General features: G+C 39.3%; 1 protein-coding gene across 3 annotated transcripts in view; it reads left to right on the top strand.

The window, feature by feature from the left end:
- Nucleotides 1-24,965, top strand: part of TMED7 (transmembrane p24 trafficking protein 7) — a 139,713-nt gene extending 114,748 nt beyond the window's left edge. Inside the window, exons 1-4 of one of the 3 annotated variants that reach the window (XM_060093267.1) lie at nucleotides 6,304-6,510; nucleotides 6,593-6,817; nucleotides 11,879-12,124; nucleotides 21,941-24,965. In XM_060093267.1, coding sequence (XP_059949250.1) covers nucleotides 6,623-6,817; nucleotides 11,879-12,124; nucleotides 21,941-22,177 — 678 coding nt within the window. In that variant the 5' untranslated portion in view covers nucleotides 6,304-6,510; nucleotides 6,593-6,622 and the 3' untranslated portion in view covers nucleotides 22,178-24,965. Of the gene's footprint in view, nucleotides 1-6,290; nucleotides 6,818-11,878; nucleotides 12,125-20,804; nucleotides 21,020-21,940 lie in introns of those variants that run through there. The other 2 variants (XM_060093269.1, XM_060093268.1) reach the window with 2 other exon arrangements.
- Nucleotides 24,966-27,639: the final 2,674 nt, after the last annotated feature.

The following is a 27,639-nucleotide window of genomic DNA, read 5'->3' as shown; positions in this document are numbered from 1 at the left end:
CGGGTTTGAGCCGTGGTCCGGGAAGATCCCACATGCCGCGGAGCAACTAAGCCTATGCGCCGCAATAACTGAGCCTGCAGGCCACAACTACTGAGCCCGTGAGTCACAACTACTGAAGCCTGTGTGCCTAGAGCCCGTGCTCCGCAACAAGAGAAGCCACCACAATGAGAAGCCCGCGCACTGCAACAAAGAGTAGCCCCCCACTCCCACAACTAGAGAAAGCCCGCGCACAGCAACGAAGACCCAACACAGCCAAAAATGAATAAAATAAAAATTTTAAAATAATAATAAAATAAAATACTAGAATATAGACTACCTCTAAAAATACTAGAATTAGAGGCTAACTCTAGTGCCTAAGTTTCTATCCAAGATGTTTTCAGGAATATTTCAGATTCAGATAAAGAGGAATGCAGGCTGTAGGGAGAATCATGAGGATACTGACATTTTTGGTCCCTGCTCCCTTATGTCAGGGGCTGCCTAAACCGCCATCTTCATCTCTACGAGGCCAAATGCTTAATCCTAGAGCTTCCCTGATCTGTATCTGACGCTGACGCCAAGGAGGTCACAGCAATGTCCCTTCCCTCTGCCTTAAACCTTGTCATTTGAAACTTTGATTTTAGATTTATGTTATTTCTAATCTAATTACTTAATCTGATCTAATACTTTAACATACAGAAATAAGAGGAGTCCCCCATCTATAGGAGTAATAAGAAAAATGAAGGGTTTTTTTAATAGTAACCTTTTGAAGGAGAATTATATAGAGAATCTCTACTGCATTTCATGCACTGTTATGGATATTATCTCATCTCATTCAGTCCTCTCAGCCACCTACAAAATAGGTATAATTACCTCCTTTTTATGGATGAAGAAATTAGGTATCAGAAAGAGTAGGTCATTTCCCCAAGCTTACACTACATTATACTTCCTACGTTATGTAGGCTCAAAGACTATGTTTGAGTCAAAATTTGCATTGCTGTGTTATCACCGTAAGCTAAACAAATCATGGTTAATTTTTTAAAATAATATTTTGTAGTCCCTAGTAAGGAGGTATACCTGACATAAAGATGATATTAATTTGTGTATTTTATGAAGCTTTTTCACATATATACTCTTTCTGATTCTTAGATTAATCCTGAGAAGTGAAAAGATAAACTAAAAATCTGGAACACAATTAAATTTCTACTTTCTAGAAGTAGAAATTATGAAATTTCTACTGTGAAATTTCATAGTAGATGAAATTTACTGGGGTTATAAAACTTCCAAGGACAAGAATATAGATTTCTTCATTTTCTGTCTTTATCCAGTGGAGTAGATTGATTGCAAAAATCAACAAAATTCTTCTCTCATACCTACCTCCCCCAACACTTTTGCAAAATGCATATGGTGGATTTGTATTCAATTAGCTGAAGTAGAACTAGTCTTTCCTAGAATTCCATTCCCTACATAGTTGAGGTTAGTGAACCACAAGAGACATTCTGAAAGACAGAAGGGATGAAGCAGCCACGATATCCCTTTTTACACCTGAATCTTCTCTGATTCTGAGCCAGGTGCGTAAAGAACACCAGCTTTTCCTGCAGATCCCCCATCACTGGAATCGGACGCTTGGAGAGAGTGAGAAAGTGATGTAGGTTGTGGCCCATCCTCACAGGCCCAGTTTCTTTTTGCACTTCATATCCATCTTTCCTTTTTGACTGCTTTATCTACAGACTTCAGGCTCCAGAACCAGACAAAGAAGCCGCAGCCTCCCATAGACTGTTTAACCCACTCCCACAATTAATAAAGTCAAATTCCTAGAGTCAACTCCTTATCTTATATGTCTACACACATATATTTACATTTATAGAAATATTAAATATATTTATATTCAATATCAAATATATATACATATATAAATATATATATACACACATACACACACACACACACTCATTTATATATTTGTTATTGTCGTTTTTTCTGCTAGTGGTCCTGCTTCTTTTAATGGAGCCCTGACTGACACAATGTCTTTGCAGTTCCTCCCTGTTCCTTGAATCTGGGTTGGCCTTGTGATTGGCTTTGGTTAATAGAATGAAGCAAAAGTGACAGGACCCATTTCTGAGCCTAGGCCCCTAGAAGCCTTGCACATTCTCTCGGAACTCTGTAACTGCCACGTGCACCGTCCAGGGCTAGCCTGCTGGAGTATGAGAGACTACTACACAGAGGGGAGCCCAGTTGTCCTAGCCAAGGCCATTCTAGACCAACCTATAACCAGCTACCCCACCCGAATAAGAGCAAACCCAACCAAGATAAGCACAGCTGCCTACCCAACCCCCAGCTGACCAGAGACGATGCTTGAGCCCACCTGAGAGCAGACCCATCAGCTGACCTACAGTCTCTCGAGCAGTAATAAATACATATGGTTTAAGCCACACTTTCTGAGGTGTTTTTTACCACAATAATGGCTAACTGATGCATCCAGCATATTAAGTTTTCCTTCTTTTATTGTGAAATATAACACACATGCAGAAAAGCATATAAAAATAAATAAGTTTAACAAGTAATTATAAAGTGAAAATATATGTAACCACCCCCTAGGCTATGAAAATGATCATTGCCAACACCAAAGAAGTTGCCCCATTCTCCACCCAGTGTTGCTTCTCACCTATCACCCTATCCTTCCCCACTATCCTGACTTCTGAGATAATCATTCCCTTGCTTCTTTGGATAGTTTCACTGTGTATTAGGGGAAACAGTATCATTTAGTTTTGCCTGATGTCAGCCTTTATGTTCTATATGATTTCTTTTTTTTGCCTAGTTTCTTTTTCATTGTGTTTATAAGATTCCCCCATGTTGTCCTGTGTAGCTATAATCTGTTCATTTTCATTGCTATGTAATGTTGCATTTCAGACTGCACTCAAATTTATGGATATTTGTGCTGTTTCCAGTTTGGGACTATTATTAGACTTTGGCTTTAAGTATTCTTGCATATGCATCATGGTATACCTGTGCATAAGTGGTTCTCAAATTTTTGATTCCAGAATCTTAAAAATCAGATAAAATAAAATAAATTAATAAAAATTATTTAATGAAAAATTTATAGAGATTTGAGAGAAAATATTTATTGAATAATTTATTTAAAATAACAACAATATATACACAATGGAATATTAGCCATAAAAAAGAAATTGTGCCATTTGCAACAATATGGATGGACCTAGAGGGTAGTCATCTAAATGAAATAAGTCAGAGAAACACAAGTACTATATGATCTCACTTATATGTGGAATCTAAAAACAAAACAAAGGAACAAATGAAACAGAAACAGACATAGATACAAAATACAAACTGGTGGTTGCCAGAGGGGAGGTAGGTGGCTGTTGGATGAAATAGGTGAAGGGGATTAAGAGACACAAACTTCCAGTTATAAAATAAATGAGTCATTGGGATGTAATAAACAGCATAGGGAGTATAGTCAATAATACTGTAACAATTTTGTATGGTGACAAATGGTTACTGGATGTGTGGTGATCATTTTGCAATGTACTTGATTGTCAGAGTATTATATTGCACCTGAAACTGACATAATTTGTACATCAAGTATACTTCAATTAAAAATAAACAAATAAAATAACAATAATAAACCCATTACGTGTTATATTCATTTCCTGAGACTGCCATAACAAACTTCCACTAATGTGGTGTTTTAAAACAACAGAAAAGTATTCTCTCACAGTTGAGGAGGCCAGAAGTCTGAAATTAAAGTATTTCCAGGTCAGTTCCTTCTGGAGGGCTCTGAGGGAGAATCTGTTCCATGCCTTTCTCCTATCTGCTGGTGGCTGTGGGCAATCCTTGGCATTCCTTGGCTTTTAGATGCATCACTCCAATCTTTTTGTCTTCACGTGGCATTCTCCCTGTGTGTCTGTGTTTGTGTGTCTCAGTTCTCCCTCTCCTTTCTCTTATAAGGACACCAGTCACTGGATTTAGGGTCCACTCTAAATCCAAGATGATTGCATCTTGATATGCTTAACTTAATTATATTTCAAAAACCCTATTTCCAAGTAAGGTCGAATTCACAGGGTCTGGAAGTTAGGATTTGGACATATGTTTTTTTGGGGTACACAATTTCACCTACTACCTATGTTAACATAGATAACACATTTTAACATGAAAAAGAGAAATATTGTCCAAATGAAAATTTAGTGATAAGGGTCACATTGCTTTACATTTGTGTGAATTTCTTTAATATCTAGATTCATACAAGAAGCTGGGTGCTCATCTGCTTTTACATTCGATATGTTGTATGTTGTTTTGGTTGAGATGTATGATGGAAATCCAACCTCCCGTAGATAATCTCAGATCCTCTGAAGGGGTTTCAAAGTCTCCCAAAGGTCTTTGGAGCACACTTTGAGAACCACTGCTGCAAAGTACATACTTTAAAGTGTATGCAAAGTGGAATTTCTAGGCCATATATGTATCTTCCACTTTATTAGATAATGCCACATTGTTTTCCAAAGCCGTTGGGCCAATTTACATTTCCACCAGCGATGTATGAGGGATCTGGTTGTCCTATTTGCTCGCCAACATCTGGTATTGTTGTATTTTTAAAAATTTGTCTATCTGCCTCTCTGCTGGTGTGTACTGTATTGCATTATGGTCTTAATCTTATTCATTCATTCATTCTTTCTTTGTATTGCCACTTGATGCATGAAGAAATGGAGGTTTAAAAGAGCAATGTTTCTTGCCAAGAGTCAAGAGTTAGAAAATAGAACCCAAGCTTTCTATTTTGAAATTCAGTCTTCTTTCCACTTACAGACACACAAAAAACCCAACTTCTTTTTCTGGCCTAGCGTTACCGAAAGTGAGGTTCAGCTGCTTGCCACTCGAAAGCCAATAATCGAGGGGCAAGATTGGTTGGAAAGGAAAGTTTGCTTTATTTCAGAGGCCGGCAGCCTCCGAAGGTCAACTCTCCACTGACAATCAATCAGTGTGCAAGACCTTTTAAAGGGGAGTTTCAGGTGTGTATAGGTGGAGGGAGGGGGCTACATGCGGAAACAGCACAGTCACCTCTGACAGTTGTCCTGCAATTAGTCATGCATTGGTCTGACCAGTGTCACCTCGATTGTTTTAAGTACAGTTAGTCTTCAGTTCCCATTTCTTTGAGGCCAGTTTGTTCCCATTTCTTTGAGGCCAGTTTGCTCCCATTTCTTTGAGGCCAGTTCTCGGAATTGTGGTAGCTTATGTCATGGCTACAGTCTGGTCATCATGTAGTTAATTTCTTCCACCTGGTGGGGATTTCATTCTCTACAAGACAGCTGCTCAAAGGATATGACTCAGAATATTATCTATAGCCCTTGAGAAGGAACTAAATGTCCTTGACATTGTTTAATGACTATGGCTGTTCTGTCTTGTTTGACGGTTTTCTTTTGCTTCTGCAGTTTTTCACTTCTTGATTAAATTTATTCTTTGACTAAAGTTTTTCTACAGACAAAAGGCAGGCTGAGGACATGGCACTGTTGGGCAGTTAGGGCATGGGGTTGTCTGTCCTGGGAAGGCCCCATAGGGTCCTACTCTGCTTCACTTGGTCTCAGGAAGGTGCAATCTCCCCCAAATCTCATCTCCTGGGGGCTCCTTTCCCCCTGCAGAGGCTTTGGGCACCTGAGGCCATTAAAGGTCCTTCATCACCCCCCTCATCAAACACCTCCACCTCCCCACCCGGCCTTCCCACCACCCTCTGACTTCCCTGCCTGGCTCCTACGTACATGCTTACGGTATGATGCTTCCTGTACGACAACCACTCTTCTAGGGCTTTTTTCAAATAGTGAAGCCTTGTAGTATCCCTCTGGGTTACGTACTATTATTTTTCTCATTTTTCAGATTCAAAGATTGAAGCAGAGAGGTTAAGCAGCTGGTCTAAGGTCACACAGCCAGTAACCAGCAGAGTAGGGATTAGAACTCCTGCAGTCTGGTGGTCACAGAATTCGCGCTCCTAGCAAAGCTGCTTCCCCCCAAACATTATTTACAAGAAAAGTCTCTGCAAATTGCAAAGCGCTCTACCACCCGTGATTAGCCCTCTAGAGCAATATTGGCTCTTCATCACTCCCTCTGAGCCTCCCCAGCGCCTAGCTCTCGCAGAAACACTCACAGGCTAGCAGCTCCTACCACAGGCCACACCCCTTCTCCTGGCCCCGCCCCGCCACGTTCACCATGCTGGCCACGCCTCTCGGCCCAGGCGCTGTCGGAGGCCTAGCTGACGCCTTGCGAGCTTCCACGTACACACTCCAACGTCTCTCCCCGCGGCCTGGGGAGAGCACATCCGGGTCGCTGGAGCAGGTGCCTCAGGCCCCGCCTCTTTCCCCAGTCTCTTGTCCCAGCTTCCGGCTATCTCGAGTCTTTTCCGCTTGTTTTCTGCCGTCTTTATCTGCGCTCCCCAGCTCGTTCTGGCGTCTAGGCCCTGGTCACTCAGCACCCCTACCCCGTGACCAGCGACCGGCTGCGCATCTCGAATCTCTTGGGGCTCGGAGCAGCTCTGCGGTGCGTCTTCGCGGTGCCGTTTGGGGTGAGGCCTGCCGCGCGCCGTGAGTCCGTGCAGACCTGACCCCGCGTCTCCCCGCAGCTCGGTTGAGGCCGCCGCCGCCGCTTCGGGATGCCCCGGCTGGGGTCCGCGCAGCGCTGGGCTGCCGCCGCGGGCCGTTGGGGCTGTAGGCTGCTCGCGCTGCTGCTGTTGCTGGTGCCGGGGCCCTGCGGCGCCTCTGAGATCACGTTCGAGCTGCCCGACAATGCCAAGCAGTGTTTCTACGAGGACATCACGCAGGGCACCAAGTGCACTCTCGAGTTCCAGGTACTACGGGCTCAGGCGGTCGCGGGCCCCAGCTCGCGGTTCCAGGGTCGAGGCTGTTTTCTCATTCTTTGGCCGATTCAGGAATCACATCTAGGTAGCTGATGCAGGCCATTTGGCTTTCCTGTCCGAAACCTTGCGCATTAGACATTTAAGACCAGATGTTAAGGTATATAAATGCCAGAAATGCTTCCTGTGGCTGTGATTGTTCCGTCTTTTCTCTAATGGCCTTCATTTTGAACTTCCTTCTTTAAGAGTTTCCTTTAAAAAAGAAATGTATTCCTGTTCATAGTGCCCAACGTCAGTCCGCCGCTGTCTAATCCGCACCTCCACTTTAATCAGATTTCAAGTGCTGCCGATATCTAACTCCATTGCTTTTCAGTTTTTCCATTGATACTAGGATTATTGGTTAATGTGGTCCCTGTCGTTGGAAGAGATGACCATCTGCCAAAGGATTTGTAGAAGGAATTGCTGTGATAAATGAGAGGCCCCTTTTCATTTGGGGGATTATATAAAAAGTGCCTATTTAACAGAACGTAGTTTCTTAAATTGGTTAGAACAGTCTTTACTGTTTCTTTTTTTGTTGGTAGACTTAATGTGTTTGAACAGCTGTTGAGTACTAGGTGCTGGTGAGAGAGAAGTGAACAAAATAGCTAGGGTCGCTGCCATCACCCTTGAGTCCTTACCCATCCTACGGTTCTTTTCTTAATTAGTACCTGTTCATTCATCAGAATTGTGCTTTAAGAGCAGAGAATAGGTGATATACGGTCTGGTCATTGGAATCTGTGAAGGCTTCCTTTAGGAAGTGATTTGATGCTGAACTGTAAAAGATGAGTTGTAAATGCTTTGGTGAGGGGGAAGAGGGAATGGCCTTTGCAAGGTCACTGTAGTAACAGTGACTGGGAGTTTGAAGAACACAGAGAGGTCCACTACAGCTGGGAATAAGGAGCCAGAAGAAGGAAGGTCAGCAGGGGCCAGACCATGTAGTGCCCAGCTGGCCGGGTAAAGGATTTTAGTTTTTCCTAAGAGTATGAGAAGCCATCATAGGGTTGTAAGCAGTGCAGTGACAAGTTCTAAGTATTCTTGGTAGCTGTACGGATATTAACTTGTGCAGGCAGAGAAGGTATTATGGAGTGTTGCCAAGTAGATGTAGAAAACTGATTAGGAGGCTATTGTAGTGGTCCAGGCTGAGACTAGGGTGGTAGCACTGGGGAAGGAGAAAAGTGAAAGGATGGGAGATACTTTTTAGGTAAAAGCAACAGAACTTGGTGATGATTTGGCTACAGTGAGGGAGGGAGGGAGGCCAAGGATGACTCTTAGGCTTGCTTAACTTCATGGGTTAGGACCAGGAGACAGAAAAGATGATAGCAATAATTGTAATATAAAGTGTCAGTGAAAATTTTATTTGTTTGAATTTAACAAACATTTCTTGACTTCTACGTGCAGGTGCTGTGCTTGTTGGTGAGAGTACTACTATACTACTCTTGCGGGCTAAAAAATAAGCGTTTATTATGTGGCAGACAGTATAGCAAGCATTTCAGGTGTATTACTTAATTCTCAGGACAACTCGATATGAGATGGGTTTATTAGAGAGTTTTTATTATTTTTTTACTGATGAAGAAACTGAGGCTTCGGTAAGTTGAGACCCAAGGTTACAAAATGTAACAGGTAGCAGAATCAGTATGAAGTTCCAGGTTAAGTTCTTTTTTTTTTTTTTAACATCTTTATTGGAGTATAATTGCTTTACAATGGAGTGTTAGTTTCTGCTTTATAACAAAGTGAATCAGCTATACGTATACATATATCCTCATATCTCTTCCCTCTTGCGTCTCCCTCCCTCCCAGGTTAAGCTCTTAACCACTTAATTTTACTACCTCCCAAAGACAAATAAGGCTGAACTTGACCTCAGGGACCTTACATAGGCACATAGTCATGTAATGTTAAATGCAATAATGAAAGTACACACTAGGTATAGTGCTGGCTGACGACGGAGGATCATCAGGGGAAATTTAGCTGAGGGTCTGATGTATGAGCTGAGTCTAGAGGGATAAATAGAAGTTACTCTACAGGGTGGCAGAAGGGGGAGGGACTTCCTCAGCAGATATGTTATGTTTATGAGACTTAATTCCAGCAAGCCTGAAAATTAACCTGAGTCGGCACTGAAAATACTGAATCATAGTGTTGCTTTGTAACTGTGGGTCTGAGGGCTTTAGGGGGGAGGTTTGTGCCAGTTTGTCAGCATTGTTCATTGATGACAGTGAGATTGATGATTTGTACCTGGTCTCAGTGAGACCCCCCAGGGAGTCTGCTACTGAGAATAGTTACACGACAAAAGTATGCTTATGTGAAAAGCAAAATATAAAAAGACCCAGTCAAGACTCTACTTTGGGCTCACTGATTCCAAGGTGTTCCTTGCACACTTGGGTGGTTCCTGATCTGAGAGGGTATATTTCTGGCCACATCCCTCACAGAGGGAGAACAAAGGAGCCCATATCTGATCTCTTCTGTCCTCTTGCTGTGAGACAGCTTTTGGCTGTGATGTCTTATATTGTATTCTCTCCCTCTCATAAACTGTAGATTTATGAGCATAGTCATTCTGGGTCCTGTGATTCTTCTTCAGCAAACAAACCCCATGTAATTTGTCACTATTAGTGCAGATGTAGAGCAGAGACTTGTTCAGAGAATTTCTGGCATTCTGGTATTTTTGGAACACAGAGTGAGAAAGGGTGTAAAAGATGCTGAGACTTCCTTGAGGAGGTACAGGGGTGTGGTTTGCTGTTGTTAACAGGTTTGGATTTTTCTGTAGGCCACAGGAATTATCAAAAGGTTTTGAGACCTGTGGGGAGGGAGGCGTTACTGTCATCTAGTGGTTAGAGACGAGATGCTAAATATGCTACGGTGCTCAGGGCAACACAGCCCCCTGAAAGAAAGACTTACCCAGCCCCAGATAATCTAATTACTGAGGTTAAGGAACCCTGGACTAGAGGGAGGAGAGATTGGATTATGGGAAGACCTTTTAGGAAGTTGAGCCAATAGTCCCATCTGGATTGTGGATTGGGAATGGAAGAGATGGGGTGAATTTGAGAGAGGCAATAATATCGAGAGGTTTCTGTGACTAACTGGACAGACAGGTAGACACATAATTTGAGATGATCCCCAGTTTCTTTCTTACGTGACCAGATAGGTTTTAAGGGCGATTTTTATCTGAAGTAAGATTATTTGTTTTAAAGTTTGATAGAAGAAAAGTGGCATGATGATCAGTTCTGGTTCTATATTTTTGTTTGTATGTTTTGATTATTCAAAGTACTATGGTTAAGTATGAATAATTGGGTATATAAAATGAAGTCATTATTTCACCTAGAAGAAAGGTTGTCGACTTTTGGTGGGGAGGGGTAAATGCCCAATTGATAAGACAGTGTTTTTATGTCAAACGTTATATCTGTATGTTAATATTTGCGTATTTTACGGTTTCCTAAGTGCCTAGTTATATTTCCTTTAATTATCAAAATGATCTTTTAACATAGTTCAGTTATTTATCGTATCTCTTTAGTGACAAAAGGTCATATAAATAATCAATCTTCTCTGAAGTCCAAAGTTTGATCCCTGTGTTCCACAAATGTAGAATGTCAATATTATGCTAACCCAGAGGGTTCAAGCTTGAAAATATATCTCATGGTGGTTGGAAACCCCCAAACCCAATGTCTCTTCCTCATTACCTCAAGTGGATACAGGCACCCTATGTTTCTTTTCCTGTCTCCTCTCCCTCTTTTCCCCAGTCAGTGTTTTCTCATATAAGGAGTTTTTTCTCCTCTTTAATCCTTTTCCTTCTTCCTCTCTTATGCTTGCCAAGTAACCTCAGGGAAAATGTCTCCCTCTTTTCTTCATTTGTATAACTCAAATGGCTCAAATTGTAACTGATTAAGCATAAGCTTTTGAAAATAGCTCCAAATTCCTCTTCAGAAGCGTTTCACCTACCCCTGGCTTTCCTTTCAAATGCTTTCCCTTAAACACAGACTGTGCAGAGGAACAAAACATTTATTTGCTTTCGTGTTGTTCGTTTTGGTTTTGCTTTAATCACAGGGGTTAAAACAATGTAGTTTAATCATTTATGTTTCTCTTGGAAACAAGTTTGTAAATAATGATACGCTCTTGGAACAGGCCACAAGTCTATTCTGCTCAAAATGTAATTCAAAACAAAGTATGTATCAAATTCCATATAACTGACCTATAAAAGAACTTAAGAAACACAGTCTGTTTGTAATTTGGCAGTAAAATGAGTTTAAGTTCTATAAAAGAAGTATGCGTGGGGTGTTAGGCTAAGGACTGACCTACTTAAGTGCTTCACTGTACTATCTGAGAGTGCTTGGATGATGCTAATAGGAAACTAGATGAAAAAATTTTGGGAAGGAAAATATTACATGGTAGTAAGCTTAAGGGTCAAGAGTATGAATTTGGCATTCAACCTCTTACTAGGTGAAAAATCTTGGGTAGCTTACTTATTTTAACTCAGTTTCTCAGTTTGTCAAATTGAGGGAAAAATACTGTCTTGTAGGGTTGTTGGGAGAATTAAGTGATGTAAGAGGCCTCTAGTAACTAGAACAGTTGTCTGGCTTGTTGGTTAGTTCCCTCTCTCTTGTCATGAGGAAATTTGTTCAGTTTCTGTAAAGCTTTAGTTGAACTGAAATCTGCCTCCCAAGTTCCATCCACTGGTAGAAATCAAGAAATGGGGCTTCCCTGGTGGCGCAGTGGTTGAGAGTCCGCCTGCCGATGCAGGGGACACGGGTACGTGCCCCGGTCTGGGAAGATCCCACATGCCGCGGAGCGGCTGGGCCCGTGAGCCATGGCCACTGAGCCTGCGCGTCCGGAGCCTGTGCTCCACAACAGGAGAGGCCACAACAGTGAGAGGCATGCATACCGCAAAGAAAAAAAAAAAAAAGAAATGTAAAATTGCCTGTGATGGTAAAAAAACCTTATAGCCATTTTAACAGGAAACCTGGTTGACTTCTCAAACTTGTTAGTTGCAGTGATCTCTTCATTTTTTGTTTGTTTTTTTCTCTTTTGTAGGTGATTACTGGTGGTCACTATGATGTAGATTGTCGATTAGAAGATCCTGATGGTAATGTGTTATACAAAGAGATGAAGAAGCAGTATGATAGTTTTACCTTCACAGCCTCCAAAAATGGGACATACAAATTTTGCTTCAGCAATGAATTTTCTACTTTCACACATAAAACCGTGTATTTTGATTTTCAAGTTGGAGAAGACCCACCTTTGTTTCCTAGTGAGAACCGAGTCAGTGCTCTTACCCAGGTAATAAAAAGTCAGTAACACAACATTGATACGTTTAAAGGGAAAAAAAGCATAATTTAATATCCATTAACTCATTGATGGAACACAGAATTTTGTGACTTTAACACAACCTTTAAGAAGTATCTTAACTCTTACAGTAGATTAGGCATTTCACAGAGAACTTCAGACTTTTTTAGTGAAGAACAATGTTAAAGGATTTTATGAAAAGAAAATAGACATTAAAATAGGGGGGTCACTTAGGTAGAAACATCAATGGCAAAGGAAGCTTAAGAGTCTAAACAGTACTCCAGCATTATGAAGCATTTTCTGTAATTCATGGAGGAATGTTGCTACCATAACTTAGCAGGTTGGTATAACTGGAAGCAAAAATGATGCCTTAATTAATATATATATACTTTTATACCAGTATTAAGTGTTACTCAAACTGCTGTTACAGTAACTTTTGCTGTAACTGAAGGTAAAGTAGTAAAGATTAATAGTAAGTCATCTAACAAAAATAGTTAAGGTAACTAAATTGGGTTTTATTTTGAAGAATAGCTTAATGAGGGAAAGATAGAAAAAGAAATTTAGAGTCAGTGAACAAATACTGCTCAGGTGATGAGAAGGGCTGTTTTATTTCTAGTTCAGATACATTGTGAGCTTAGAGTATGTCTAAAAGATAGTTTAGTATTCAAAGGAATTATTTATCACTTTCTTGTTAAAAACTTAAATTGGATTTCATTGTTTCCAGGTTCCAGGTAGTCTCTTGGCCAAACTCATGTAGTGATAGAGGCAGATTTTAAGAATGTGTAAGAGCCTTAATTTATAAACCTATTGTAAGCATTAATAAGATGTGTTCAAATGTTCTTATTTTTAGAAATGTTCTCTTTATTTTAGCATCATGTGTGAACAGCACTTTGTAAAAAGATTTTTCTTTGGGGCCATTGTTTATAACTTAACCTTCATAAATTTTAATTTGTAAAATAAGATAGTTTGCTTTAAAAACCTAAGCAGGGACTTCCCTGGTGGTCCAGTGGGTAAGACTCCACGCTCCCAATGCAGAGGGCCCGGGTTCAATCCCTGGTCAGGGAACTAGATCCCGTATGCGTGCCACAACTAAGAGTTTGCATGCTGCAACTGAGGAGCCCTCATGCCACAACTTAGAAGCCCGCACGCCATGTCACAACTAAGAAGTCCGCATGCCGCAACTAAAAAAGATCCCACATGTCGCAACGAGGATCACACGTGCCACAACTGAGACCTGGTGTAGCCAAGATAGATAGGTAGATAAAAACCTACATAGATAAATGCTTTTAGGACCGCTTAACCTCCTTTATTTGTATCACATTTTATTCTATTCTTTTTTTTTTAATTGTTGTGTTAATTTCTGCTGTACAACGGAGTGAATCAGCTGTATGTGTGTGTGTGGGTATATATATATATATATATATATATATATATATATATCTGCTCCTCTTGGACCTCCCTCCCATACCTCTCATCCCTTCTAGGTCATCACAGAACACCAAGCTGAACTCCCTGTGCTATACCACAGGTTCCCACTAGCTATCTGTTTTACACATGGTAGTGTATTTATGTCGAACCTAATCTCCCAGTTCTTCCCCCCTAACCCCCACAGCTGTGTCCACATGTCTGTTCTCTACGTCTGCATCTCTATTCCTGCCCTAGAAATAGGTTCATCTGTACCATTTTTCTAGATTCCACATATATGCGTGGAATATATCGATTAATATGTGATATTTATTTTTCTCTTTCTGACTGACTTCACTCTGTATGACAGACTCCAGGGCCATCCACATCTACAGATGGTCCAATTTCATTCCTTTTTATGGCCGAGTAATATTCCGTTATGTATATGTACCACATCTTTTTATCCATTCATCTTGTCAGTGGACATTTAGGTTGTTTCCATGACCTGGCTGTTGTAAATAGTGCTGCAGTGAACATTGGAGTACATGTGTGTCTTTTTGAGTTATGGTTTTCCCAGGGTATATGCCCAGGGTATATGCTGGGTCATATGATAGTTCTATTTTTAGCTTTATAAGGAACCTCCATACTGTTCTGCATAGCGGCTGTATCAGTTTACATTCCCACCAGCAGTGTAAGAGGGTTCCCTTTTCTCCACACCCTCTCCAGCATTTATTGTCTGTAGATTTTTTGATGATGCCCATTCTGACCAGTGTGAGGTGATACCTCATTGTAGTTTTGATTTGCATTTCTCTAATGATTAGTGATGTTGAGCATCCTTTCATGTGCTTGTTAGCCATTTGTATATCTTCTTTGGCGAAATGTCTGTTTAGGTCTTCTGCCCATTTTTGGATTGGGTTGTTTGTTTTTTGATATTGAGCTGCATGAGCTGCTTGTATATTTTGGAGATTAATCCTTTGTCAGTTGCTTCGTTGGCAAATATTTTTTCCCATTCTGAGGGTTGTCTTTTCATCTTGTTTATGGTTTCCTTTGCTGTGCAAAAGCTTTTCAGTTTCATTAGGTCCCATTTGTTTATTTTTGGTTTTATTTCCATTTCTCTAGGAGGTGGGTCAAAAAGGATGTTGCTGTGATTTACGTCATAGAGTGTTCTGCCTATGTTTTCCTCTAAGAGTTTTATATATAAGTGTCTGGCCTTACGTTTAGCTCTTTAATCAACTTTGAGTTTATTTTTGTGTTTGGTGTTAGGAAGTGTTCTAATTTCATTCTTTTACATGTAGCTGTCCAGTTTTCCCAGCACCACTTATTGAATAGGCTGTCTTTTCTCCATTGTATATCCTTGTCTCCTTTATCAAAGATAAAGTAACCATATGTGCATGGGTTTATCTCTGGTATTTCTATCCTGTTCCGTTGATCTATATTTCTGTTCTTGTGCCAGTACCATACTGTCTTGATTACTGTAGCTTTATAGTATAGTTTGAAGTCAGGGAGCCTGATTCCTCCAGCTCCATTTTTCTTTCTCAAGATTGCTTTGGCTATCCAGGGTCTTCTGTGTTTCCATACAAATTGTGAATTTTTTTGTTCTAGTTCTATGAAAAATGCCATTGGTAGTTTGATAGGGATTGCATTGAATCTGTAGATTGCTTTAGATAATATAGTCATTTTCACAGTATTGATTCTTCCAATCCAAGAACATGGTATATCTCTCCACCTGTTTGTATTGTCTTTAATTTCTTTCATCAGTGTCTTATAGTTTTCTGCATACAGGTCGTCTCCTTAGGTAGGTTTATTCCTAGGTATTTTATTCTTTTTGTTGCAGTGGTAAATGGGAGTGTTTCCTTAATTTCTCTTTCAGATTTTTCATCATTAGTATATAGGAATGCAAGAGATTTTTGTGCATTAATTTTGTATCTTGCTACTTTACCAAATTCATTGATTAGCTCTAGTAGTTTTCTGGTAGCATCTTTAGGATTCTCTGTGTATAGTATCATGTCATCTGCAAACAGTGACAGTTTCACTTCTTCTTTTTTGATTTGGATTCCTTTTATTTCTTTTTCTTCTCTGATTGCTGTGGCTAAAACTTCCAAAACTCTATTGAATAATGGTGGTGAGATTGGGCAACCTTGTCTTGTTCCTGATCTTAGAGGAAATGGTTTCAGTTTTTTAACATTGAGAATGATGTTGGCTGTGGGTTTGTAATACATGGCCTTTATTATGTTGAGGTAGGTTCCCTCTATGCCCACTTTCTGGAGACTTTGTATCATAAATGGGTGCTGAATTTTGTCAAAAACTTTTTGTGCATCTATTGAGATTATCATATGGTTTTTTGTTTTTTTTTTTTTTTCTTTTTGCGGTATGCGGGCCTCTCACTGTTGTGGCCTCTCCCGTTGCGGAGCACAGGCTCCGGATGCGCAGGCCCAGCGGCCATGGCTCACGGGCCCAGCCGCTCCGCGGCATATGGGATCCTCCCAGACCGGGGCACGAACCCGTATCCCCTGCATTGGCAGGCGGACTCTTAACCACTGCGCCACCAGGGAGGCCCTATCATATGGTTTTTATTCTTCAGTTTGTTAATATGGTGTATCACATTGATTGATTTGTGTATACTGAAGAATCCTTGTGTTTCTGGGATAAATCCCACTTGATCATTTTGTATGATCCTTTTAATGTGCTGTTGGATTCTGTTTGCTACTATTTTGTTGAGGATTTTTGCATCTATGTTCGTCAGTGATATTGGTCTGTAGTTTTCTTTCTTTGTGACATCTTTTTCTGGTTTTGGTATCAGGGTGATGGTGGCCTCGTAGAATGAGTTTGGGAGTGTTCCTCCCTCTACTGTATTTTGGAAGAGTTTTAGAAGGATAGGTATTAGCTTTTCTCTAACTGTTTGATAGAATTCACCTGTGAAGCCATCTGTCCTGGGCTTTTGTTTGTTGGAAGATTTTTAATCACAGTTTCAATTTTAGTGCTTGTGATTGGTCTGTTCATATTTTCTATTTCTTCCTGGTTCAGTCTTCGAAGGTTGTATTTTTCTAAGAATTTTTCCATTTCTTCCAAGTTGTCCATTTTATTGGCATATAGTTGCTTGTAGTAGTCTCTCATGATCCTTTGTGTTTCTGCAGAGTCAGTTGTTACTTCTTTTTTCATTTCTCATTCTGTTGATTTAGCCTTCCCCCTTTTTTTTCTTGATGAGTCTGGCTAATGGTTTATCAATTTTGTTTATCTTCTCAAAGAACCAGCTTTTACTTTCATTTATCTTTGCTCTTGTTTCCTTCATTTCTTTTTCATTTATTTCTGATCTTTATGATTTCTTCTGCTAACTCTGGGGGTTTTTTGTTCTTCTTTCTCTAACTGCTTTAGGTGTAAGGTTGGGTTGTTTCCTTGAGTTGTTTCTTGTTTCTTGAGGTAGGATTGTATTGCTATAAACTTCCCTCTTAGAACTGTTTTTGCTGCATCCCATAGGTTTTGGGTCATCATGTTTTCATTGTCATTTGTTTCTAGGTATTTTTTGATTTCCTCTTTGATTTCTTCAGTGATCTCTTGGTTATTTAGTAGTGTATTGTTTAGCCTTCATGTGTTTGTACTTTTTACAGTTTTTGTCCTGTAACTGATATGTAGTCTCATAGCGTTGTGGTCGGAAAAGATAATTGATATGATTTCAGTTTTCTTAAATTTACCAAAGCCTGATTTGTGACCCAAGATATGATCTATCCTGGAGAATGTTCCATGAGCACTTAGAAGAAAGTATATTCTGTCATTTTTGAATGGAATGTCCTATAAATGTCAATTATGTCCATCTGGTCTAATGTTTCATTTAAAGCTGTGTGTCCTTGTTTATTTTCATTTTGGATGATCTGTCCATTGGTGAAAGTGGGGTGTAAAGTCCCCTAATATTATTGTAGTAGTTCCAATAATTTGTAGTTACTGTCGATTTGTAGTTACTGTCAATTTCCCCTTTTATGGCTGTTAGCATTTGCCTTATGTATTGAGGTGCTCCTATGTTGGGTGCATAAATGTTTACAGTTGTTATATCTTCTTCTTGGATTGATCCCTTGATCATTACGTAGTCTCCTTCTTTGTCTCTTGTAATAGTTTTTATTTTAAAGTCTATTTTGTCTGATATGAGAATTGCTGGTTCACCTTTCTTGTGATTTCCATTTGCATGGAATATCTTTTTCCATCCCCTCACTTTCAGTCTGTATGTGTCCCTAGGTCTGAAGTGGGTCTCTTGTAGACAGCATATATACGGGTTTTGTTTTTGTGTCCATTCAGCCAGTTCTGTGTCTTTTGGTTGGGGCATTTAATCCATTTACATTTAAGGTAATTATCGATATGTATGTTCCTATTGTCATTTTCTTGATTGTTTTGGGTTTGTTTTTGTAGGTCTTTTCCTTCTCTTTTGTTTCCTGCCTAGAGAACTTCCTTTAGCATTTGTTGTAAAGCTGGTTTGGTGGTGCTGAATTCTCTTAACTTTTGCTTGTCTATAAAGGTTTTAATTTCTCTGTCGAATCTGAATGAGATCCTTGCTGGGTAGAGTAATCTTGGTTGTAGGTTTTTCCCTTTCATCACTTTAAATATGTCCTGCCACTCCCTTCTGGCTTGCAGAGTTTGTGCTGAAAGATCAGCTGTTAATCTTATGGGGATTCCCTGTATGTTATTTGTTGCTTTTCCCTTGCTGCTTTTAATAATTTTTCTTTGTATTTAATTTTCGTTAGTTGGATTAATATATGTCTTGGCATGTGTCTCCTTGGATTTATCCTGTATGGGACTCTCTGCACTTCCTGGACTTGTTTGACTCTTTCCTTTCCAATGTTAGGGAAGTTTTCAACTGTAATCCCTTCAAATATTTTCTCAGACTCTTTCTTTTTCTCTTCTCCTTCTGGGACCCCTATAATTCAAATGTTGGTGCGTTTAATGTTATCCCAGACATCTCTGAGACTGTCCTCAATTCTTTTCATTCTTTTTTCTTTATTCTGCTCTGTGGCAGTTACTTCCACTATTTTATCTTCCAGGTCACTTATCCGTCCTTCTGCCTCAGTTATTCTGCTATTGATTCCTTCAAGAATATTTTTAATTGCATTTATTGTGCTCTTCATAATTGTTTGCTTGCTTTTTAGTTCTTCTAGGTCCTCATTAAACATTTCTTGTATTTTCTTCATTCTATTTCCAAGATAGTGGATCATCTTTACTATCATTACTCTGAATTGTTTTTCAGGTAGACTGCCTGTTTCCTCTTCATTTGTTTGGTCTGGTGGGTTTTTACCTTGCTCCTTCATCTGCTGTGTGTTTCTCTGTCTTCTCATTTTGTTTAACTTACTGTGTTTGGGGTCTCCTTTTCGCAGGCTGCAGGTCCGTAGTTCCCATTATTTTTGGTGTCTGCCCACAGCGGGTGAGATTCGTTCAGTGGCTTGTGTAGACTTCCTGGTGGAAGGGAGTGGTGCGTGTGCTCTGGTGGGTGGGGCTGGATCTTTTGGTGGGCAGGGCTGTGTCCAGTGGTATGTTTTGGCGTGTCTGTGAACTTAGTATGACTTTAGGCAGCTTCTCTGCTAATGGGTGGCATTGTGTTCCTGTCTTGTTAGTTGTTTGGCATGGGGTGTCCGGCACTGGAGCTTGCTGGCCGTTGGGTGGAGCTGGCTCTTAGTGTTGAGACAGACATCTCTGGGAGAGCTCTCGCCGGTTGGTATTACATGGGGCTAGGACGTCTCTAGTGATCCAGTGTCCTGGACTTGTCTCTCCCACCTCGGAGGCTCAGGCCTGACACCCGGCCAGAGCACCAAGACCCTGGCAGCCACACAGCTTGGAAGAAAAGGAAGAGAGAAAAACCTAACAGGTAGAACCTCAAACCAGATGGTAAAAGCAAACCTAAATAGACAAAGACACACAAAGAAGCATACACATACACCCTCACAAAAAGAGAAACAAAGGAATAAAAATAAAATAAAATTTTAAAAATTAATAAAAATAAATAAAAGAGAGCAACCAAACCAATAAACAGATCCAGCAGTGATAACAAGCACTAAAACTAAGATAAAGATAAAACCAAAAACAAATCAGACACAGAAAGCAAACCCCAAGTCTACAGTTGCTCCCAAAGTCCACCGCCTCAATTTTGAGAACAGTCATTGTCTATTCAGGTATTCCACAGATGCAGCGTACATCAAGTTGATTGTGGCGATTTAATTCGCTATTCCTGAGGCTGCACAGAGAAATTTCCCTTTCTCTTCTTTGTTCGCACAGCTCCTGGGGTTCAGCTTTGGTTTTGGCCCCGCCTCTGTGTGTAGGTTGCCCTCCGGTGTCTGTTCCCGCCCAGACAGGATGGGGTTAAAGCAGCAGCTGATTAAGGCTGTCTTGCTCACTCACGCTGGGGAGAGGGAGGGGTATGGTAGTCATAATTGGTTTGCAGGGCAATCCTGCAGTGGCAGAGGCCAGTGTAACATTGCAGCTGCCTGAGGCAGGCCGTGTGTTCTCCCAGGGAAGTTGTCCCTGGATCACAGGACTCTGGCAGTGGCAGGCTGCACAGCCTCCCAAGAGGGGAGGTGTGGATAGTGACCTTTGCTTGCACACAGGCTTCTTGGTGGCTGCAGCAGCACCCTTAGCGTCTCATGCCCATCTCTGGGGTCCACGCTGATAGCCACGGCTCACACCTGTCTCTGAAGCTCATTTAGGCGGCACTCTGAATCCCCTCTCCTCGCACACCTCGAAACAATGGTCTCTTGCCTCTCTGGCAGGTCCAGACCTTTTCCCGGACTCCCTCCCAGCTAGCTGTGGTGCACTAGCCCCCTTCAGGCTGTGTTCACGCAGCCAACCCCAGTCCTCTCCCTGAGATCTGACCTCCGAAGCCTGAGCCTCAGCTCCCAGCCCCCACCTGCCCCGGCGCCCTTTGCACCCCTGTTGCTGTGCTCTTCTCCGTGGCTCCGAAGCTTCCCCCTGGGCTGTCCCCACCAGTGAAGGGGCTTCCTAGTGTGTGGAAACTTTTCCTCCTTCATAGCTCCTTCCCAGAGGTGCAGGTCCCATCCCTATTCTTTTGTCTCTGTTTTTTCTTTTTTCTTTTGCCCTACCCAGGTATGTGGGGGGTTTCTTGTCTTTTGGGAAGTCTGAGGTCTTCTGCAGGCATTCAGTAGGTGTTCTGTAGGAGCTGTTCTACGTGTAGATGTATTTTTTTATGTATTTGTGGGGAGGAAGGTGATCTCCGCGTCTTACTCCTCTGCCATCTTGTAGGTCTCTTCATTCCAAGATCTTTTGTTCCTTACCTCACCAGGATACTGGGCACCGATGTCAACATACTTAACATCTAATTCCACTGTTAAAGCAGCAAAGAAAACACTGTTTCTTCTGTGGAGTCCATAGCACAGGACAGAAGAGCTGCTGCAGGCCCAGCGCAGGTGGCAGTGAGGGGCGCCATTCTTCATCTCTCATACTTTTTAAAGGAACTTTTAATGAAATGTTTTTATAACTATTCCTTTCATACTTACTTTGGTAGAGCTTTATTAAGTAAGTTATTTTCTAATGTCTATTATTAAAATTACAACAAACAAAAATTGAAAAAAAACTAATACATGGTTTGTGATGTAAAATAAGTATAATAAAGCATATATTTCATCACCAGGATTAAGTTTTCAGCAGTAGAAAAACATTAAACTGGTATACAACAAAAAAAATTACTCTTAACCTGTCTCAAGCAGATAGTGTAATTTAGAAAAAGCTATGGTATCATCAGATGAAGGCCTACAAACTCATTACCCAGTGAAAATGAAACTTATGTCCTATTGAGAACATATATATTAGTTTTATTGACTGGTATGAGGAAGAAGACTTATTTAGCAAAGCGGTAAATGTGAAAAAAAAAATTCCTACTCTGACCCGTCACTTTTCAGTTTCAACTGCTTTTAAGATAGTTGAAATAACTTTGACTAACAATCTACTTTTATGCCATATTTCATTTGTTTTTGTATATATTTGGACTTTGATTCATATAATTATAATTGGTCAAATTATAATTTGACCTGACCTGCCATTCCCTTCCTCCTATTTCTTCCTCTTTAAGAAACCTGGCCTTGAAACTTGGTAGCTACCAACCTTAACTGCTTAGTATTTCTCCTACTGTTAGCTTCATGTTCCATCTGCCACCTTAACAGATACCACAGTTGGGACGTTCCAGTTTGGGGCAAGCAGCTGCTTCATGGGATCTCTAGCCTTACCAGTCATCCTAGTGAGAATGCGTAGAAGCGTTGCTTTGCCAGGACCATTGACACGAATGAGTGAATGAATGAGTGCCAGTTTAGTAGAATGTTAGTCAGATGAGGAATTGAGATCAAATTAAAAGAAAAGATGAATATGCTAGATGGATTGTACAGAAAGTATTAAAACATACTAACTGAAAATCTTTCTCTTTAGATGGAATCTGCCTGTGTTTCAATTCACGAAGCTCTGAAATCTGTCATTGACTATCAGACTCATTTCCGTTTGAGAGAGGCTCAAGGCCGAAGCCGAGCTGAGGATCTAAATACAAGAGTGGCCTATTGGTCAGTAGGAGAAGCCCTCATTCTTCTGGTGGTTAGCATAGGGCAGGTATTTCTTCTGAAAAGCTTTTTCTCAGATAAAAGAACCACGACAACTCGTGTTGGATCGTAACTACGTTTTGAGAATTGATCCACCATTGCCGCTGTAATATTGCTGTCCTCTAATTAATTTTAGGTACCGAAGAACTTAATATTGGCAACATTTTTAGAATCTTACTCATATACTTGTTGTGGAGGGATGTACGATGCATTCCCCAAGCTGTGGAAAGGACACCTTTTTTTATTTGTAAAGGTAGAAAAACTTTGGGACTTATTTTGGGCTATTCATAAATATTCAACACAATGATCTACTATTTTCTTGGTTGTTTCTATCTGCTCTTCGCACCCTAAAGTATTTTAATTTGGTATTTTGGTTCCTTTTAGCCATTTAAAAATACTTTTCTTGTAAGTAGTGGAGATTTCTAAAACCTTCAATTTAATGTCTACATGTGTTGTGGAGGAAGAAAATTACCTTTCAGTTGTTTATAGGAAATAAAGTTTTGTTTTTAAGAAAACCAGATGTGATTAGCTGTAGCCCAAGCCCTATTCTGCACTGTTTAATTTTATGAGGAAAAAAATCTACCATAGAAATGTTAGTTAGTTAATATTGATATAATTTTAAATTGATAACATCATGGTTTAATTTATATCTCAGTAGCTTGGAAAATGTCGTTTTTATTGTTTGGGTTTATTCTATGATCTATAACCAGATATGTTATTTTTTTTCATAAAGACATTTTTACCACACAGAAAATAGTATGTTTCAATAACATAATAGAGTTTACACAGGCCTTAAAAGTCAGACTGTTGTAACAGGTAGAATAATTACAGAATAATTTAAGACACTACAATGGGGGGCAAATGAAATGAGAAGACTTTTAGTGAGTTAGCTGCACATATTACATTTTCAGTGCTTTTACAAAGAAAAAAGGTGATCTGTTTCATTTTAAACATTTGAATTGGCTAGTTCTTGCTCTTATGTGGCTTTAATGTCTGAGTCACTCCCAGCTTAAATTGAGAGTTGTAATATAATATTATAAAAGTGCCATACATTTTATCCTAGTGGGTGTGATGCACTGAGAAGTTAGTTACTTTGGTTTTTTTCTTTCTTTCTTTTTTTTGTTTTTTTGTCTTGCACATGTAATTTGTACAATCTCTGGATAGCAGCCCTAAGATGATTTAAAAATTTAGAATGCCGTGTGTGTGTTTCTTATTTGATAATCTTCATTGATTGTACTGCATTTAACAAGTATTAGTGCATTTTCTGTAGACTATAGGGTTTAGACTGTGTTTGTGTTTTATAACTTGCATAGATTGAGCTGATTGAAATAAGATCCCAAGTATTCTAGAATAGAATACAAGATGATGCAAAATTGTGTTTAAAGCTTTTATGCTGTTAAAAAAAAAATAATTGCAACTGCTTTTGGCCATGCTTCTATCCCCCACCTAAAAGTGATGAGTGCTGAACGTGACTGTCATATTGTTGGGACTTTGATATGTGGTACCACAGAATACTGATTGGATAGCAATTCTAGTCACTTACCACTACTGACTAGAAGTTAACTCTTAATTCTAAGCTGTCTTAAGATGCATATACACTGCTGCATGTAAGAGCAAAATGAATTCAGGTTGTCCTGCTTGCTAATTTCAAGTACTACAGTGTAGCAAGGGATGGACATATTTTCAGACATTTAATTCTAAAATTTTTGAAGACCAACTAACTACTCCTTCAACAATATATACCAGTGGATTAAGAACTGAAGTTTAAGATTCTGCAGATTTATCTATTGGGGTTCTTGTATTGGAGCTGTCCTGTAGCTTTTTAAGTGTCCCTCTAGATTTGCAAATTTTAAACACTGATGTTAAAGTGATAAACATGGGAGTATGTTAAATGTCCTTTTCTGGTTGCCTGTCTGCTCTGTTGTATTCAGATAGTTACACCATAATTCAGCAGAGCTGGGTATCATCAGTGTGCCGAATTTGGCATAGATAATGCAGTTATTTAATCTGTGCCTATCAAAACTTCATGATATTTAAAGACTGTTACCACAGATAACTTGTGGTGAAACTATTGAGATATATTAAAATTTTTTAAATCACCACTGTTACCTGTTGTAGAAAATAGTACTGACTCAGTCTAGTCTGTTTGTAACTGGTTAAAGTTTGATGGCTTGCCTATACTCAACTAGGTATGTGTATAAAAATTAGAAAATACATATCTACCTAGACATGAATATTAAGTAAGAACTTTTTTCTCCCTTCCCCTATATAATTTGTAGCTCATCTTTTTTCTTTAATCCTTTCATAACTTGTTGCAACAGTTTGAATTTCCCAAATATTTACGTTTGGACATATGGCTCAGAATACATATTTAAACATCATTAGCTGTATATATTTTTAAAGTAGAATAAATAATGGAAAGGGACTTGATATATAAGTTTATACTAAAATTCCGACTGTGTGAAGATACATTTTGAGATATTACTTTGCTAATAATCTAAATATTCATTTTTTATTAAAGAAACAAATGGTTTGGGGTTCACAGCTTTCATCCTGGCTTGATGAAAATCAACTTTGAAAACACAGTGGACTGAAAAGCAATTTTATTCTTTGAAAGATTTCATTTAAATCTCTGTACTATCCATTTTTGCTTCAGTTTGTAATTGTGTAACATTTATGGTTAACTAGGACAAAGCAGACCCTATGACTATTGTTTTCAAGAATTAAACAAATTGATATATAAATTATTCAAAGGGGGTTTTCATTTACTTTTGAAAAGAAAAATTTCTCTAAATTAAAAATGTTGGTTCTGCAGGATTGCACCAATCAATTCTTGTAGAATAAAAAAATCTTTCAACAAACTGACTTCACTTATTTCTGTCAAGATTTAAATATTTTTGAAGCTCCTTATCAGCTTGCAGCTTGGAGTATAGTTTTGTAGCAAGAGAGTGATAATCTATTTGATATTTCATTGGAACATCTCAGGGACTGACCAAGAAAGAAAGTTAAAGAAGAGAAATACAACCTGTAAACACCTCACTTTAAACCTTACTTTTCCTTTTCTTACTGAAAGTTTTGGTGAAAGGAAGTTAAGCCTTCAATTCCCTAAAAGGCTCTTAGTTTTTAGGTAAATTAACCTTTGGTTGTATACTGCCAAGTTTTCTCAACTTTGTTCCCCCTTTATAATGTTATGGGGGATGTTCTGGTTCATAGGCACAAGTACAAAAGTAGCAGAGAAATAACAGTAATATATTGGGCTGGCCAAAAAGTTCATTTGGTTTTAAGTAAAAAGACATTTTTCATTTTCACCAGGAACTAAACTGAACAACGTATTCATTAACCAAATGAAATTTTTGGCCAACCCAATGGGTTAACACTTATTGAATGCTTTCCTTGTGCCAGATGCTGTGATAAGTCTTTTGCTTGTATTGACACGTTTCATCTTTGCAATAATCCTATGAAGTAAGGATATTATTCCCATTTTACAGATGAGGAAAGGGAGGCCTAGAGAGGTTAAGAAAAACCTGCCTATATCACAGTTAGTAATTAGCAAAATCTGGAATATGAACCATGGCAGTCTGGCTCCAGACCCCCCTTTCTCAACCACTATGCAGTGATTACCTACAAACACCACTTAAGGATAGATCTCCAAAGGCTTAGCAATCTTGATTTCAGTATACCTCAGTAGCAGTTCAGGGGCTTCCCTGGTGGCGCAGTGGTTAAGAATCCGCCTCCCACATGCAGCAGAGCAACTAAGCCCGTGAGCCACGATTACTGAGCTCAGGTGCCTAGAGCCCGTGCTCCGCAACAAGACACTGCAATGAGAAGCCCGCGCACTGCAATGAAGACCTAACACAGCCCTAAATAAATAAATAAATAAATTTTTTAAATTAAAAAAATAGCGGTTCAGTGCTTTGGCTTTGGAGTCATAGTCAAGTTCAGATCATGGTGACCTCACACAAATGATTTTGTTAACTCGGCATTTCTGTTTCTTCATTTATTACTAAGGTAATATCTACAATAATGAGAATATAATGAGATGTTCATAAAACACTTAGGGTCAGTGTCTATCATATACAAGCCCTTAATAAATAATAGCTATATTTTTGTCATTGGTCCAATTTAATCACTTGATCTTTCTTTAGTTCTGAAAGTTCTTACTGTAGCCTCAACTCATACAGGCTCTTAAATAGTATGTAACAAATACGAAAGTCTATCATGTACATAATAGTCTGCCAGAAGTTTCAAAAATGAGTAAGATAATCTGACCAGGAACATAATTGTCGGGGGAGACAGGATAGCTATGTAAGAAACTAATGTTAAGCAAGTCATGAAGCAGAATGGACTTGAAGGTTCTAAGACCTTTATAGGATGCTAGAGGAGGAAGAAAATATATAGTTCAAAAAACTTGTTCCCCAAGGAATTCCACTTTGTCGTCTCCAGGTGCGGGGAGTGGTGCATAGTTGTCTAGCTAGGCCAGCAATTGAGTGAATTAATCTCTAATTCAGGGGGGTGGACTCCTCGGTACAGATCAAAAAACATGTTCTTTAACTTTGTTGCTAGTAAGAGTGATGTTTGATCTCCTGAATAACTTCTCCATCTCAGTTGTTTCCGAATTCTGGAGGAAAATATAGGGATGTTATTCCTAAACCACCAAATGTGCTATTTTTCAGTCTGCATTTCTCCATTTTATCCATAAGATAGCATCATTAGGATGATTACATTCCTTGCTGAAATCAACATATATTAGGCCTGGCATAATCTGTTTTAAGTGCTGGTAATTACTAGTGACTGCTACTACCTTACAAAGAAAAGACAACACAAGAATTTGAGAAATAATGGTTCGAAGAGTAAAATCTGCCAATAATCCACCATCTGCTTTGATGTACTTCAGTTTTTCCATAGATAAATGTATATATTTTTAAAGAATTGGTATTGTTTATAACAAATTTGTAAACTTTTAAAAATTGTGAAATTTGTGATAATACAGAAGAGGGTATTAAACATGTACAATTTAAAGAGATATAAAATTATAAAGCACATACTCATAATAACCAATGCTCAGGTTAAGAAATGCAATATTGTCAGCACCATAAAAGGCTCTATGTATCCTTTCCTGATCACATCCCTGAATTTCATCCCTAGAGATAACCAATGTTCTGCTTGTAATGAAAATAATTTTTCTGTTTCTTTTTACCAGTTATGTATACTAGTTCTTCTCAAACTACTTTAAAAAAAATTTCCAGGTAATCACAAACTCATAATTTTGTAAATACAAAATCATGTGCTTGAATGTTTTGGTAATATCAAATTGCTATCAGCCTTTCCAAATGCTTACTTTCTATGCATGCTTACTCTCACTTTATGTGCTTCTCTCTTCATCAGCCACTGACAGTTCAGTATGGTCATTGGACCATACTTGAATAGTACTGATGTTTACGTTCCTGAAAAATGTCTAAAAAAATCAGGCAAAAGTAAACCTGAATAAATAAAGTTTAATGGAATATTCTATTTAATGAATTAGTTAGTACACGT

This window comes from Mesoplodon densirostris, chromosome 3 (assembly GCF_025265405.1).
Source record: "Mesoplodon densirostris isolate mMesDen1 chromosome 3, mMesDen1 primary haplotype, whole genome shotgun sequence".
NCBI lineage: Eukaryota > Metazoa > Chordata > Mammalia > Artiodactyla > Ziphiidae > Mesoplodon > Mesoplodon densirostris.
Note: the sequence above shows the minus strand (reverse complement) of the source record. Positions and strands in the feature narration are given on the sequence as shown.